Genomic DNA, 17,183 nt, shown 5'->3' on the forward strand with positions numbered 1-17,183 from the left:
TAAAACTAACAAACAAAAAACAAACGTATAAGAATTCATGAAATTACAGGGCCGCCAGCGTAACTCACCTCGAGAACTTCGAACGCCAGTCGGCGAGATCCCATGAGCGCGGCGTCACGGCACGTGTACTGTGCCACCTCGGTCTGGCGTTTGCGCATGCTGGGGGTGATCGGGGTGTCCAGGCCCCGGCCCCCGTTGCGCCCGGCCTCGTAGGACGCGAAGGCCGAGAAGTAGGGGTTGTGCACGGTTGCTATGGCGACGCCGAGCAGACTGACGCCGCCCGACATACCGACGTCGTCGTCATCCGACATTGCATTGGATCCGTTTATGTCCGCCTAAGAGAAAAAAAAATGAAGTTCAATTTTTATAAGTAAAAAACACATCTTCGATATTTTATAAAAAAAAAAAAAAATATTAAAAAAGTCCACTTTCTAGATATTTTAAGAAAGTTTCATTAAAATTCACCTCCTCGATATTTTATCAAAATTTAATTAAAAACTGATTAAAGCCTAAGATTCAATATATGAAATTGAATTTATTTTTGTGCATCTTTGCAAAAACATTGAAAAACAAAATTACATAAAGAAATAACACAAGGACAGCGACAGGCCCTTTTCGGTCATCGTGTCGAGCTGTCCATAAATAATAAATAAATTTTGTGGCAATATTGAAGGTAACAATAATTTTGAAAACAAAAAGTGCGTAAATAAGAAATATGTAGATATTTATTTATTTATTTGTATTTTTTTTAACTGCCGGATTTGATTTAGTTAGAGTAAAACAAAATGACCTTATTACAATGGCACTGGCCAAGTTTCTGAAAAATTGGAAACTAATAATCGTCCTCACAAAAAAACAAATAAATATAAATCAAAAGGGCTAGATCACACTGGTTGTAATGTATGGTCGTATGTGCAGTAATAAATAGTATAATATACATAATTTTTTTATCCTTTATCGGACGGACGAGTATCGATCGATAGTACAACCTGGTATCGGGTATCGTTCAAATGGAAAAGTTCAAAAAACAATCCCTTGTAGCGTTTTTGGCATATTCGCAGTTTAATAATTTTAGCTAAAATGAAAATCCTCACAATACTTTTCCAAAAAATAAATCAAAAATTCCATAAACCAACATTCAACTTGATCTCGCAACATTTAAACAATCCAATCGGTCTATATTTTTTCAGATTTAAAAATTAAATATTTAATAAGAAAACAGCAAACCTTTTAATTAACACAGAACATTTGATACACTTAAATAAGTGTTTCTTAACCCGTGTGTGTTTCTGAACCCATGAAACAATGCAAAAACATGGATTATGTCAAACAAATTCGCACTGATTAATGCTAATTTATTATGTTTTTGTTCGCTTACTAAAAGTTCAGCGAAAAAAATTAGTCGCCAATACGTCGCTGTTATACTTACGATTTGTATTTGGGTCGCCCGTAAAAAGGTTAGGAAACACCAGCTTACACTAATTACAGTCCCGGTCAAACAAAGAACAAGCTAAATAGGTGTAACCATCAATTTAAGTCAATTTTCACAAAAAGGGATATTGGCAGCTTGTGAACAGTAAGTTTAATTAGTATGAGTACCGAATTTTTGAATGTAAGAGTAATGATTGCAACGTTAAGTTTAATTTTTCTCAGTTTTAAACATTGCCGGGAGTCACCATTATTTTGAAAGGAAGCATGAGAGGTCAGAAAAGTAAAAAAGTTTGAGAACCACTGCTTTATCAGTTTTTAAGATAATCATTTGAGTCATGGGTACACTATGGACGGATATGTAATGTAGCCTAATAATGAATTGCAAAGCCTAAAAGGTTGAGTAGATCGACATCATTTTGAAATTGAACACCGCTGTATCTGCTGAACACCTGAAGGTGGTGAATAATGCCTGAGCTATAGTAACTTAGACTGATAACCATTGCGCCCCACCTTTTATAAGTGACGCTTGAATTGCTTCTCAGCCACATTAACTGAAGATGAAGCTCGTATCGATACGTCTTAATAATCAAGATGATGTCGATCTAGTCGACTTTTTTATCTTTCTAATTCAAGCAATTTGAGTCCATTTTTACAAAAAGGTCAAGAACAAGGTCAAGGTCAAATACTTCACCTTGAACTGGTCGACGCGTGCCACCACGCACTCTGAACAGCGCATATCGTCCGATGAGAGCACGAACACGTTGACCCTGGTTAGGTCGACTTCGACGCAGGACAACTTGTACCGGAACCCGGGTCTGCCTGGCCTGGTCGGGACGCCCGCGTGTTGTGGTGCGCCACCTGGTGGGAGGTTCCGCGTCGTTTCAACCGTTGTTTGCTGCGCGTGGGAATAGTTTTAAGTAGGTCCGATGTGTTTTATGCATTAGTCAGATGCTATGTTTTAGGAGTGTGGTGTGGTCTGGTTCGTTCTTGGCATTCGCTATGCTTAATATTGCTTGGAACAAAAAAAATAGAAAAATGAAAAATTTTAAGTCAAGGGTATTGTGTGGTCTGGTAACTGTTTTTGTAAAAGTGAAAAAAAGTATTAGCTTCGGACCTTGAATGGATTTATAATTTGACAAGAACTTGCACCTAAGGAGGAAAACTTTTATAAATAAAATTAAAAATAAACAGCCGCCCAATATGGTTCGAAGTTTCTATTTTTTTACGCATACAAAATAATGAATTAAGTATTATGCATGTAATAAATACGGACGTTGTATCCGGTGTACAGCAATCTTAACGAAATAATTCAAAGGATTCCAACAGTCTATATAGTTTTTTTTTGAAATTCAATTAAACCGTAATGCGCATGAAGAAAGATTCCGTTGTTCATTTTTTAAACATATTCAGATTTTTAAGTAAAAAATCCAACACAATTGTTTCTTAAGGTTACAAGGTTAAATTAATAATGCCAATTTTTACACTGAACACCAAACACAACCGACATTAAATTTAACCCACCATTCTGCGCAAGGGATGACGCAGAACCGTGACGTCATCATCGTCATACGTCACAGGCTTCACGATCCTTAAACAGCTCTCTAGCGCTTGTGCGGCGAACTTGGACATCTCGAGCTGGAGTCCCGACACTTTGACGTCGACCAATAAGGAGACCTCGCGCGTGACATCAGAGCGGTGCTGGCTCCCGATTGGCTGTTGCTGCTGCAGGCTCGCCGAACCGTGAAGGCTGAGGTTGTCGAGCGTGACGGCGTGGCCCCACTCGTGAACGTTCGATCTAAAAGTAGTTGTTGAACGAACTTTAACGCAAGAAACTTTAGTGGCTTGGATGGTGGCAAGTTTTATTATAAGTTTTGGCCTTGCAGACCGCATGAAAATTTTAAAAGAGTTTATCTTAGTATAAAAAAATAAACATAGTCGATAAATCTTTCGATAAATCGTTGTGGGGGGGCATTCGAAATAAATGTTTCAGTACCTCAGAACACCTTAAAAACACAGGGCATATTTCTTTTTTCTCAATGTTGTAAACAAGTTAGTTTTAAATGACCTAAGTCCCAGTCAAGCCATTTGCGAAATAACTAAGTACAAGTCAAGTCTTTTTAAATGAATAACAAGTCAAGTCCCAGTCAAGTCGTACCTAGAGCAAGTAAATTTTAAGTCCTTGTCATAAAAGTTAAACGTTAAACTAATAAAATTGGTAAATTTGTTCGATTATTATAAGCAATAACTCCAGCAAAAACTAGTCGAAACGCAACGGATAGCAAGTAAATAGTTTATCTGAAAAACTTTAAATAACCGAACACCGTTGGGGGAATTTGAAATAAACGCTTAGTCGGTCAAAACACCCTAAAAACCACACAAGCCATTGGTTTGCGACTTTTTTCTTATGGCGTCGTGTAAGCAAAAATACGTTTTATGTTCAACGCTGATCACGTTACACGCTTAGAAAAATTGTAGAATTTTACAAAGGGCGTTGATATTTAACTTTCACGGATGCTGTTTCTGTTTCAATAACATTGTTTTGTTTTCATTCGAATTAAGACATGAATCCATTTGTGTAAGCCTTTGTGTTAATAATAAATTCCTGTACACTTATAATCACTTTAGTGTCGGATCGGATCCATACTTTTCACGAATGAATTATAATTTTAGTTTTACACTTAGCCAAATCCAGGAACAAAGTAACTTACCGTATCGTCGGGTGATTGCGTCCGACCTTTCCGTTTGAACCGAAGTGATTAGCGTCGTTGTCTTGCTCGACCTTAAACGGGATTTCAATCCGGGGGGTTAGTTTTCTAACCGCATTACAATACAAAACAAGACAGAAATATGAGTTGCTAATCCTTAAACGTAGCGTCAAATTTAAACAACAATGCTTTGTCACAGTGGTTCTCATACTGGGGTTCGCGGACCCATGGGGGTCCATGAGAGGGTTTGATGGGGTCCCCACAATAATCTCTTATTTTCAACTATTTTTGTTCAATTTTAAAGATAAGTAAGAAAACAAAATCTCTTTAATTTTATATTGAGTCACTGGGACAAAGGTTTTGTACTACAGATGTGGTAAAAATAAGACCATAGAGCCAAAAGAGTATCAAATTCTTTCCATTTTATTCGATTTTTTTCTTAAATTTATTGATAAGTAATAAATCCTTCGATAGCTTGTGTACAGAAAGTTTAGTTAGCATGAGTACCGAACTGAATGTTAGAGTAATTGATGCGCCCTTAAGTTTGAATTTGCGCAGTTTTAAACATTAAATGGGTCCAACATTGTTTTAAAGGTTGCTTGAGAGGTCCGCAAGTATAAAAGTTTGAGAACCATTGCTTTAGCATTGTAACAGATAAATGGCGTTTAGAAAAGTAATATTTCTCAATAAATTTAACTAAAAAAATAATGTCCCAGGTAAGGTCCAAGCACCTATAATTCTACGATTTTTAACCTAATTCTGAAAATTTAATTGGCATGATTTAGCATGAGAGGCTGAACAAAATTAACTACCAGTTCTTGAACGTTACATTGAACCATATTCCAATGGCAAATGACTTCAAGTTCAAGGTATATATCGAATTCGAGCTGATGCCACCCTACTATAGAACGTATACCGATACTAGCACCAGTCGAAGGAGAGGCATTGAATTGCCAAAGCTGGGATTTGCAACGTTCGTTTGTTTCACAGCAAAAGCTTTCAGTGAGGTACAATTATATAAATATTTTTCTATATACACACGTTTAAACTATAACACTTTTATACAATTTCGAGCTAAATTAACACCACACCGGGAGATGTTTGAGCAAATCGATAAAAACACAGATGCTAAAAAGAAAAAACAGTATTTATGACTTATAAACATATGGTTAAATAATGAAATTATGCATTGAATTCCTTTACAGTTGTAAAAAAGTCCTTTGTATTGACTGAAATCCCAGTCAGGTCTTTGGAAAAGTCAAGTATTTTGAATAGGGAACCAGGTATAGGCACCAAACCCCAATCCGATATTATCGGACGCTACTACTATGCTCACCATGCACCACAGGCGATCCAGTTTGGACATGAAATTGAAATCACCCGATTGCGAGCTTTGATCCAAAATTCCGGTGAACGAGTCAAGGCCAATGCTGAAACTTTAAGATTAGAACAAATTTAGGCAAAAACCGTAAACGAAGTTATAGATATAGAACTACTAAGGCACAAACCCGTTTAACTACCAAGGCACAAGCCTGTATTTATAGCGGTACCATTACAGTTGGATAATTGGTAAATAACTTTGTGTTGTTTAACCGTCAAAACTCAGTATACAAGGCGCATTTTACATTGCACAGTGTTGTGCTACATGTATTGGCCATCTTTATTATAGTGTTGAATTTAGGAATATAATCAACCAACAAAGTCAAAAGATTATATTAAAAACGAACTGTTTCTAATTTTGTTTATATTAAAAAACGCGATAATTTACGAAAACAGCAAGGCTATATAGGGTCAAAATATAATACATAGGTGTTTTGAGGGACCTAAATGGCCCCATTAACAGTTTATAATAATATATTTTTGTAAATAGAGAACAGAATTAGCAGTTTGCAGAATGAAATAATTGCGGTTTTTAATTCAAAGCTTTAAAAATGCTACCTGTGTGATAAACGATTAAAAAATCCAACAAAAAAACACAACAAGGTGTCGAAATGACCGTTGCGCTCCATTCGAATGTTAAATGTATAAACAACAAAACACAAAATCTTAGCCTCGTAAACATTTATTTTGTGTAAGTAATGCGAAAATGTTTAAAAAGTGTCATTTTACCGATTGCAAAAAACGTAGCTATACCATTAGCATATCAATATCCTTCGATTAAAAAGCATCGCTAAAAATTGCCGGTGAAATAACATATTACATAATATAACAAATACTTTTTGACATAAGGTATGGAGAGCTTTGGCAACATATTAATTAAAAAAGAGATGATTTTCAATTTTAACAAAATATCTCATTGAAATCAAGGGGCGTTTTTTTATTAACATACGACTAAATACCTGGGCGGAAAATCGGAAGGCTCTCCGGTGGCTACCAGTGGCGTCATTATGACGTCAATGCTTGCGTCATAGATTGTGCACTCGAAGATGACGCTGATGCCGGCCTCGCGCAGAAGTTGGGGCAGAGAGTGGGTTGGGTCGGGGTAAGTGGGGTCCTCGAAAAGGGATGCCTCTGTACCTGGGGTTAGGTACGTTAAAAAATTTTGGTCAAAAATTGTGGGGTTGATAAATTAAAAAAAATATATTTCAAAAACGCTTGGTACGTGGGGAAGAAGCAGGTTTCAAAACATTAAAAAAGAATTAGGAAAACATTTGTTTAAAAAAATATATTTTATTTTTAATTAGGGGGGAGGGGGGGGGGGCTTTGGAGGAAACTTACAGGTTTATTCAGTGGTGGGATTCAAATTTTTTTGTCAGCCGGTTCTATCACAAAAGTCTTATTTTTCAGCCGGTTCTGTTACAAAAAGTCATATTTTTCATGAGTCGTCTGATGACTTGTACTTGTGACGCAACAATTCGATTTTTAGACAAACAATCACAAAAGAAAAATACTACAATAAATTAATATCATGTATAACTGCAAAACAGTATAGAATTTCTTGTCTCAGTCAAAATCAGTCACTATAGGTTCAAGTTTATAAAAGAGAAAGAGACTGATGATGCCGTGATTTGCGAAATATATTTCTCTTTTATAAACTAGAACCTATAGTGACTGATTTTGACTGAGACAAGAAAGTCTATACTGTTTTGCAACCATTCGAAGTTATTGTCGTCATTAACGTGCATTAGGACGAGGAGATATCTTCTTTTTTACATATTAAGTTTGCACATGTATAACTGTTACGTGCAAACTTGACTATTGCATATTAAAAAAAACACTCAAAAATCCTGGTGTGAAAACACGATAACATAACAAAAAAAATAAAAATCATTGGTGGAAAAAAAATATTTAGGTTGGACGAACTGATTTTTAAGAAAAGTTTTGGATAACTCGGAACCTGAAGTAAAAAAGTAAAAACCTATTTAATTTAATGTATCGATTTTATAAAACGCTACGGCAAATCGAAAAAAAAACGCCACAAATTGAGAATTTATTTAAAATGTAAAACGGCCGAAGCCCTTCTACATTCCAGAAAGAAATGAGGTCGAAAATAAGTGTTTGGGAGAAATGGGTAGATGACTAAGTAATGACCTAGTGTACAGGCACTTATACCACACAATTGAAATTTGATGTTTAATAGTAAGACATTTGACATTAAAATGCAGGAAAAACATCATTATCTCGAAAAACATCACAAAAACAGTTTGTACCACATAAGAAAAACAGATTGAACCTTCTAGGAGCTGCCACTTAAGAAAGCGCAATCAAAGTAAGGCGAATTCCAATCGGTTTTTAATGCTTCCGCCCTTGTGGCACAACAAACATTACATGGAGCATAATGCAGTGCTTTTCAACCTTTTTTTTGCTCAACATCAGACGAAATTTTATAAAATGCATTAAAAAAAACCGACGTAAAAATAAATTATTCACCTTACGTTTTACTGAGTGCGATAACTGAGCCTTTTGGATAAGAAAAAAATTTATATTTGGGCATTATTGTACTTACGCAGCAATAACCCAACGCAATTACAATTCCAATATTACTAGGGAAGGGAGATAATATTTTTATCTTAAAAACGAGAAATTTTGACCTAAAATTATTTATTTTCCAAAATTTGGACCTATTTGCAAAACATTGATTTAAACAACACACTTTTGTATGAAGTGCGTTAGTGCCTTGGCGGCGTTAGTCATTGGCTTTTAATGTTTCACTCACTACTTGTAAACGTGCTTGCGCTTTTTTTAAACGATTTTGACTTAAAACAATTTTTAATATTGCATAACCATAAATTAAGTATCGCAAAGAAAAAGTCAATATAGTATGCAAATACTTGCTAACCACCTGAAGATCTTTCACAAAACACCGGTTGAAAATCATTGGTATATTACAGGACAAATGGCGCCAGAATCAGACAAAGCACATAAACGATGTTACTTCCTACCAGACTTTGACAATTAGATTTAGTTTGGCTTTTTGAAATTAGATAAGAGTTAGATTAAAATCATTTTGATTGTTTAAAATTAGATTAGGACTAAAAATACTGAAACTATAATAGAAGTTAAAATTTAAATAAGAATTTGATTTATTTATTCACAGTCAATTTGGTTTAAATCGCAATATATTGTCATAAAAAACGCGATTGGAAAATATTTCTTTTTTTTTACGTTTTAGCACAACCAATACTAATAAGGCTGTTAACAACACATACAAGTCGGTTCCGGCCAAAGTGTTTTAATCCATTTTTTTGTTCGAAGGAGAGACTAAAAATGCCGGTGGACAAAGTAGGGTTTTAGAGCACACGGGAATCTCACAATTTAATTTAGAATTAAAATAAGCTGGAGTTGTCTCTAATTTATTGAATTAGAAAACAATAATTCTAGTTGTCCAAGTCTTCGTCCTACCTTCAAGAATATCAGGTGCCAGTCGTCTTGAAAGGCCGTCTGGTGCGCTGAACGTTCGAACTCGTCTTACCAGCTGGGGGCTTTCTCTAAAGATCAAGTTAAAAAAAACTTGTTGGCTTTGATCTGCTGCGACAGGGCAGATACATTTTAATGTGAAGACATTAGAGATAGATTCCGCTTCTACTGATACGTCGGTGTCGGTTAATTTGCAGATACATTTGACGATATTTCCTATATAAAAAATACAATATAGCTAATATCTTTTGTCTAAAAAACTAACAAATTTCCTGAATTTTTTAGTCTTTTTTTAATTGAACTAATAGAATTTAGAGTGCGGCATTTTCCAGCGCATAAATGAAAAATAGGATATGTATGACTATTCCAGGGCATAACAAGCAGTATCGGCATCGGTGGGCAAAATTAAAACAATCGGGTATCGGTCCAAAAAAGTAATATCGGTCGTCCTCTAGATTTTAAAGACATAAATGGCTAAAAATCCTTGCTGATCCCTTTGAAAACTCTGTATGGCATAAATAGTACCTTGGTGTGCCGCAAGGCATCGTTGCCCACAATATAACAGGGGCAAAGCTACAATTTTGAAACCGTAATTATCACGTTGTTTGTTGTGATAAAGTTTAGTTGTGGTAAGGGCTAATATTGTGGTTCTGGTTGTACCAGAATAAAGTATGTCATGGTCGTATGCAGTTGATGCTTATGGATTGATAAAACACTTATAACGTGTGGTATAGCTAAAACAAAAATGGCTCAAAATGGTTTGTCCTGGCCTCGGTAAACGAGTGGGTTTGGTTGGTTTTAGTATTATGAAATTCAATTTACAAAAACTGTGTAGTCTAATTTAGTTTTCCTGTCCAATTTAGTTTTCAAAACTGTAGTACAACGTATTGAACGACGGTGACACATCACTTACAGTACAAGGATATTGCTCGTAACAGCATAATTTCCTGGAATATATTTGCACGTTAGAAGGGGCATTAGCATATAAGCGTAAGCGTACGTGGGCCATTGCAGGTTTGCCACACATTTTTAGGAAACAAATTGCATAGACTTTTCAAATAAAACAGGTTTTTAAAAGAAATTTGTGGGTCAAAAAAGTGGATCGCAAAACAGTATAAATGCAACGGTCAACACAAATTGTAAAAACACAAGTGTTTTTTAACGGCACTTTTAAAACACATAATTTAAGTTGGACATAAAATTAATTCAAAGACTATTCGAAACAGAGGGTTTTTCAAAGACTGGTTTTCCATACGAAAATCAATTCAAAGAAATCTAAAGACTTTTAAAGATTCAAAGATTTTTTGGCAAGCCCGCGTTGACTATAATGGTTAAATACCCGGTGAAGCATGTAATTGCTTGCACAATGTTTCAATAACGCAGGAAATCTGGCTTTGTTTCACAAACCTGTTGCTTCTCGAAGTGGTGTGAGGACGGGTGAGGGTTTGGCCAAATATAGCCTGTTGTCTTTGTGCGTCGTGCAACTTATTGAAGATTATGCTCCAGAATAGAATGGATTCCTGCATGACACATTTGCATTTTTTATATCTTAAACCAGTGGTTCCCAACCTTTTTTGGCTTGGGGTTATAAATGGTTCGCGGCACCCCTTGCTCGTATTTTCGTTAACTGTAACGTTACATTAAATGAGATTAAAACAGCACATCAACTGTACAACAAGGTTGAATTTTTTTTTAATTTTTGGACTAAATCGTACACAAAAAACCCTATCAAGAAGCTTACCAATAGAGCAAAAATTGGAATTCTAAAGAATTTGAAATATCACTCGGCACCGCGGTTGAGAACACTGTCTTAAACTATAACTATGTCCAATACTTGGCATTTCATTCATAACCTGATAATTGTTTTGGACCTAGGGTATCGCGATCCGGTCCTATAGCAAATGACGTCATTATTATGTAAAGCAGTCTAGTAACCTATACAGTTGTTAACCTACTATATTTTTGATAAATTAACTTTTCTTTTTATACGTTGCTATGAATCGCAAATTACGGCAAAATTAAAATTCCTTAATATATTTAGTATCGGCTCGGCACCGATCACCCAGGATCGGACGAGTACCGATAATACCACCTGGAAACGGGTATCGGCATCAGAATAATTTTGGAAATCCCTATCTTAAACTATATATACCACTTGGGCAGTCTGATACTTCTTATTATTCTGATAGCGAATACGAATTTTTTGTGCAAAAAAGGTACTCGCAGTCCATTCCGATCCGATATCCAGGATTTTCATGGAGACAACGAGGCCTAAATTAAAAACTAGCCTGTGGTGAGATTCGAACTCACGACCTCAGCCGTTCCTGATGGTCCGTCTATTTTCGATGAATATAAAATATATGTGCCCAAACACAGACCTCTATCTTCGCAAATTCAAATTACAACGTGACTTAAGCTAGGTGAAACCCACTTATCCCGTAAGCACGTAATGTAAGCGACGCGACCAAATGACCACGTTTTGTCTACACGAATCTAAAGAACATGTTGCGTTGGACAAGCAGTGTCTTGCATACTGCATGCGCAGTATAACATAGATCGAACACATCAACGAAATTACTGTTATTATATATATCAGGCTTTGGCATTTCATGTCCCAACTAAATAGGGCAATTTAACTTATATGACTACAGGATAGAATATTTGAAAAGTTCTAATTTTCTATTGAAAAAAAAAATTGCTTGTTGCCAATGACTATACAGTTTTGTACGCACAATTTGAGATAACTCAAAATAAATAAGTATGACAAGGGAAAAAATACAATTTGTTTAGAAGACTTTTGGTTTGAGGAGGGATAAACTGCAATCCATAGGAAGTAACTGAAGTATATTCTACGCATTGTGTATATTCTGTGATCAAGCCCTTCTGATTGGAAGTAGTAATATTAGGGATGTCCAATAATATCGAATTTGAGCAAATGCCCGATACCAAGTGGTAGTATCGGTACTCGACCGATACTACAGAGTGGTATCGGTTCTGATCCGATACCAAATATTTTAGGAACTTTAGATTTGCTTTGTGATCCCACGCAGCCACTATACCAGCAAACTAAATTTATACAAATATAGTAAGTTAACAACTGAAGGTGATCAAACTCCTTAACGCTAATGCAAATTTTGATCTAATAACCTTGGAAAAAAACATTTGAACGTTTTTATTTAATCTATTTTGCTCGTTTGAGCAACGTCATTTCGGTCTGGGATCGGGTCGCGATACTTACAGTCTAAAATATCGGATATCAGAATCGTAATAAAAAGTATCGAACAACAATAAGTGCTATTTTTGGAAAAGACAACGCAACTACTTGAAATTTCCCAACTACCTTGTGCTTGTAATCGGCATGCCAAGCCGTGAAGTCAAACGAATTGGAAAGTACGCCGTTACTGTTCAGCTTGGACTCGATCAGGGTTTTCCCCATATCCGCAACCTTCCGTTTGTAGTAATCGGTCATGGTGACGTCATCGATTTGAAGACGGATGTAGCCTGCCAAAAAAAACAAGACTTGTTTTAGCGAAACATTTGTCGTAGGTTTTAGATTACCATTATAATAACAACTACATTGGGTTAGGCAGTGTAGCAGCAAGTATTTCAACAAATGGTGCTTGAGCGGGATTCGAACTCACGTTCGTGGGATTACGCGAGCACCGCGATCTTTGTTGTTTTTCTTGCGTTGTTTCATGTTATGTGAAAATGTTGTAATTAACTGGTTGAATGTGTTTTAACTTGATTAATTAAACGCTTTTTGGATGGGCCCCTGTTGATATTCTAATGGCCGCGTATTCAATTATTAAAAATCGCCGAACACTTATCATATTGATAATTAATTCAATGTAATGAGTCAAAACACGGAGCGTCTGTGTAACGATCATCGTCGTGTTGTAAAACGATCAGCATGCAACGTTTTACAAGCATGCAACTGCAATGTGTACCGTTCATGTTAGCACCAGTATGTTAAACAGAGCTGCCATACAATTTCGTGAAATCAATTAAAATACATTTTAAAGTAAATTATATGTTTTTAAATACCGAAAATTAAACCACTCAACGTGTTAAATAAATATTATTCGCAAACAAAATGCCATGCCATGGTCAACAATATAATAAAACAAATGTTTTGTTTTACTATGGAACTTTCAAAAGCATAAATTAAGTCAAACGTAAAATAAAATTGAAACATCGGGTTTTTCAAAGACTTTTCAATATGCAAATCCAAAATCGAAGGCAATCAACGACTTTGCGACACCCCTCTAGAAACAAACCTATCACGGTTTCATGAAATACTTGCTCAAAAACTTCATGAAAAATGTTTTCATGAAAAACTGCCCGAAACTCTGAAAATTACCGCTCGGAATATCGAAGCTGTTATTCCGATCTTCGCCTATCTTTACCGCCACCGTGTGGGAGACGTCCTTGAACTGCTTCAGCGCGATTTGGTTGGCCACCACGTGAGCGCCCCTAGTGGTCTCCCCCATTGTTTCGTCACCGAAAAAGGCGACGCCGAAAGAGCGAATCGATAGAGATGTGCTTGCTGGTAGGATGTCCACAGCCTTGGTAATCAGACCCTGAAGTTTTTCTGCATAAACAAGTGGACTTCCTTGTGTAATTCAATAAAAAAAACTGGCGCACATGGAACTACATAAATAAAAAACAGTTAAAAGTTACATTACATTTGACTAGAATTTAACCCAGTAGTCATGAAGGTAGTTTTCTGCATAAACAAGTAAAATTCCTGGTGCATTTTAATGAAAAAACAAACTGGCGAAGTTGGAACTACATTAATGAAAAATAGTGCAGACTGCAGAGTTAAATTATATTCAACTAGAATTTAACCCGCATTCATGAATGTAGTTTTTCTTAATAAAAAAGAGGACTTCCTGGTGTATTTCAACGCAAATACAAACTGGCGCACTTGGAACTACATAATTGGAAAAAAGCTCAGAGTTAAATTATATTTAACTCGAATTTAACCCGCATTCATGAACGTAGTTTTTCTTAATAAATAAGTGGATTTCCTGGTGTATTTTAGAGAAAAAACAAACTGACGCACTTGGAACAACATAAATAAAAAACAGTTGGATAGTATTTTAGCAAAAGGCATAAACTGGAGTGCGTAGAAACTACAAAAATGTGACAAGAATTATTTCAAATAAAAGAAAGTAGTTAATCTTCGGACTAATCTTTCAAAAAGACTGACTTTTTAGCTTTTGTTGTTAATCTCAACTCGTTTTAAAGTTTGAAGAAAAATAAAAATACCACAATTAGACAAAAGGTAATATATATATTATATATATACAAAAAATGTTAATAAACCTCGTGGAGGAACCGGCAAACTAAAAAAATAGTACAACCAAATTTAATTGTAATGCACTTACTGGCCCCCTTAAATTCATAAAAACACCAAGTATGTATAAACAAGAAGTTACCACTGTGACAAAAGCAAATAAACAAAATAGAAAATAATTACAAACATCCTCTAAGTTTTAATCAACTTACTGACAAATGGGTCGTCATCTTCTACTTTGTCATTGTTCTGTTGTCCCATCTTTAACTTGGGAAAAACAATGCCAGGTATAAGAGCCCCTTCGTGCAGTTCAATCTGTAGCTTGCTCAGTTCGGCGTCCACAGTTGAAAGAACGATGGAAGGCTGAAGCTGTTCAACCATCACAACCAATTCCATGGATGTTGAAATCTCCGCAATGCAGGAAGTAACTTCAGATATCTGCACAAAAATCATTTTTGTAGAACAGTACACAATTAGTTTTTGAATAAAAACATGAATTTAAAAAAAAATGAAGATAATATGGGATTTTAAAGTTACCGAGCAGGATTTCCTTATCCTTATCTAAGCATAAATTAAAAGCCAAAGTTTAACTCACTTTTTTTAATGGTAAGATAACAAAATGTGTACACTATAGCGGGATTTTTTTGAATATTTAGACCAATTGGAATTTAGATTGCAACTAAAACTATTTAATATCGACAGTCCTGAAACAACTAGCAAACTTATTTTACCTCTTTTCTGCTTTTTAATATTTTCCCATCCATGCTTTCCACACACAAGCTGCCAATAATTGCACATTCACTGGTCTCCTCCTGAGTGACCACTGACGTATCGGAGGCCAGTCGGATTTTGGCCAGATTAAGGTGAACTAAAGAGTCGGGAACAAGGGCATTCAGTAGCATCACATTCAGGACGTCAATGTGCAGAGAGGCATACTGCAAAAGTAATATATATCTATAGCTGTGTGTTTGATTTCTATCATAAAAGCCAATAAGTACTAATGCTTTTGTTAAGCTTAAGCAATTTCATTAGATACAGTGTATTTTAACCACAGATTTGCGTGAAAAAGTCTAACTATAGTACTTAAACCATAAAAAAGTATAATAGTAAACATACACTTATTTTTCAGTGTTTCAGAGCCAAACATAGCACAACAAACAAAAATAAGTTTTTGCTGATAAAAGAATAGCACAGAACACTGCAAATAATGTACTAACAAACAAATAAATATACACCTATACAAACTGTCACCTGCACTTCACTAAAAAAAAACTACAAAAGTAAACAGGTAGTTCTGAAGCAAGAAAAACACTTCTTTCAAACCTTGAAAAATTTCTCAACTATGTTTATCAAAGCCACTTGTTGTGTTGCAAATGAGGAACTTCGCTTGTGAGTTTTCACAGACTGTGAAATGTTTGGAACAGGTGTTGGCGTTGCATTTGCTGATTTCATTTCGGCCCGTACCCTGAGTTCTCCAATGTGAAAGTTAATCAAATGCCTGAAAAGAAATAATAGATAACGCTGAGCTGGAACAATGTTTCACACTTTAAATATGAAGAAACAGAAAATGTCAATATGGACAAACATTACCTTGCATCAGATTTGAAAAATTTGAGCTTCAATGAAACTTTATCAACTTCCTGTAAAAGTTAGTGTTCAGTTGAAAAAACAAATAAAAACAAGAATAAAACACATCTGCCGACAATAAAGCTTAAATACAGTAGCTAAGGAAGCATTATTTTGCATGATGCCTGCAGAAATATTGGTCATTCTCACAGCAGAAATATTTTTTTCATTATTTATTTAAAATTCAAATTTATGAACAAACAAATACCCAAAGGGGAATGTTATCTGATAAGCATCAGAAAAACTTTTATTTCTACGACTAAACTCAATATTTATTTGATTACATATATTATTAATAGATGTGGTAAATTCGAGATTATATTTTAATTAATAACATATAAAAAGTAACTTATCGGCATTGTACAGTCACATATATGTGTGCAAATGCTTGATATGTTAAACTTACAATAGTTTGCTGTTGGTTGACTCTGATAGTAATCTCTTGAGCAGAAAACAGTCCAATGGATTTGATAAGGACATCTACATTGAACTTTGATTTGACAAACTTTGCAGCTTGCCAAATTAGAAATCTACAGAATAAAAACTTGGTTAAAAAAGTCAAAAGTTTTAAAGAGTAAAACATTCCATGTAATTCAACACATACTCACCTTACAAGAATCCAGAAAAGTAAAAGGACAACAAACAAATATAACAGTGTCCACATTTTGCTGCCTGGTATTCTTAAAAAATATAAGTATCTTGCTTTATCCGTTCACAACAAGCAGTTCAACCTAAACCTCGGTTGCAAGTTTTAGTTTCATCTGCATTCACCACATTTTATAATTTTCACTGCATGAACCAAGAAATATTAAAATGTTGAAAATATTTATGAACTTTACAGCAAAACAATTTGCTTCTTTTAAATTAACAGTCAGTGTTCTTGCTACTTTAAAATGTCCAAGCCATTTGGCCTGACTGTGCTGATTATTTCCCGTACAACTTTGTACCAGAGTTTCATCAGGGCATTGAGTACACAATCAGGAAAACATCAAAATATTGGTGCATGACATGAGTAATTGCCAATAATGACAAAGGCAATAACATCATTCGCTCAACCCAAAACAAATTTATGCTGATTACTTGTAGGGAAGTCCCCGTTTTGATTTGTATATACTTTAAAAACATTAGCATCCCGTGGCATGCAAACTAACTGCCAACTAATATTGAAGCAGAATTATTAAAATTATTCAGGTTGTTATTTGAGAAACTTTCTTTTTAATACCATGCGTTTTAATAAGTGTAATTTTCAGCAGGATTTTATTCGC

At 35.2% G+C, this 17,183-nt stretch overlaps 1 protein-coding gene across 1 annotated transcript in view; it reads right to left on the reverse strand.

Moving 5' to 3' along the window:
• Window positions 1–16,601, reverse strand: part of LOC146157243 (bridge-like lipid transfer protein family member 2) — a 57,705-nt gene extending 41,104 nt beyond the window's left edge. The window contains exons 1-16 of the mRNA XM_083388521.1: window positions 16,527–16,601; window positions 16,325–16,448; window positions 15,883–15,932; window positions 15,616–15,790; window positions 15,024–15,227; window positions 14,505–14,730; window positions 13,354–13,584; window positions 12,334–12,494; window positions 10,401–10,513; window positions 8,979–9,064; window positions 6,476–6,653; window positions 5,473–5,572; window positions 4,140–4,210; window positions 2,953–3,226; window positions 2,123–2,326; window positions 69–335 (exon numbers count right to left, since the gene is read on the reverse strand). Coding sequence (XP_083244647.1) covers window positions 69–335; window positions 2,123–2,326; window positions 2,953–3,226; window positions 4,140–4,210; window positions 5,473–5,572; window positions 6,476–6,653; window positions 8,979–9,064; window positions 10,401–10,513; window positions 12,334–12,494; window positions 13,354–13,584; window positions 14,505–14,730; window positions 15,024–15,227; window positions 15,616–15,790; window positions 15,883–15,932; window positions 16,325–16,448; window positions 16,527–16,582 — 2,520 coding nt within the window. The 5' untranslated portion in view covers window positions 16,583–16,601. The remainder of the gene's footprint in view (window positions 1–68; window positions 336–2,122; window positions 2,327–2,952; window positions 3,227–4,139; window positions 4,211–5,472; window positions 5,573–6,475; window positions 6,654–8,978; window positions 9,065–10,400; window positions 10,514–12,333; window positions 12,495–13,353; window positions 13,585–14,504; window positions 14,731–15,023; window positions 15,228–15,615; window positions 15,791–15,882; window positions 15,933–16,324; window positions 16,449–16,526) is intronic.
• Between the last annotated feature and the right edge of the window lie 582 nt (window positions 16,602–17,183).

Source organism: Ascidiella aspersa, chromosome 4 (genome assembly GCF_963924565.1).
Source record: "Ascidiella aspersa chromosome 4, kaAscAspe10.2, whole genome shotgun sequence".
NCBI lineage: Eukaryota > Metazoa > Chordata > Ascidiacea > Phlebobranchia > Ascidiidae > Ascidiella > Ascidiella aspersa.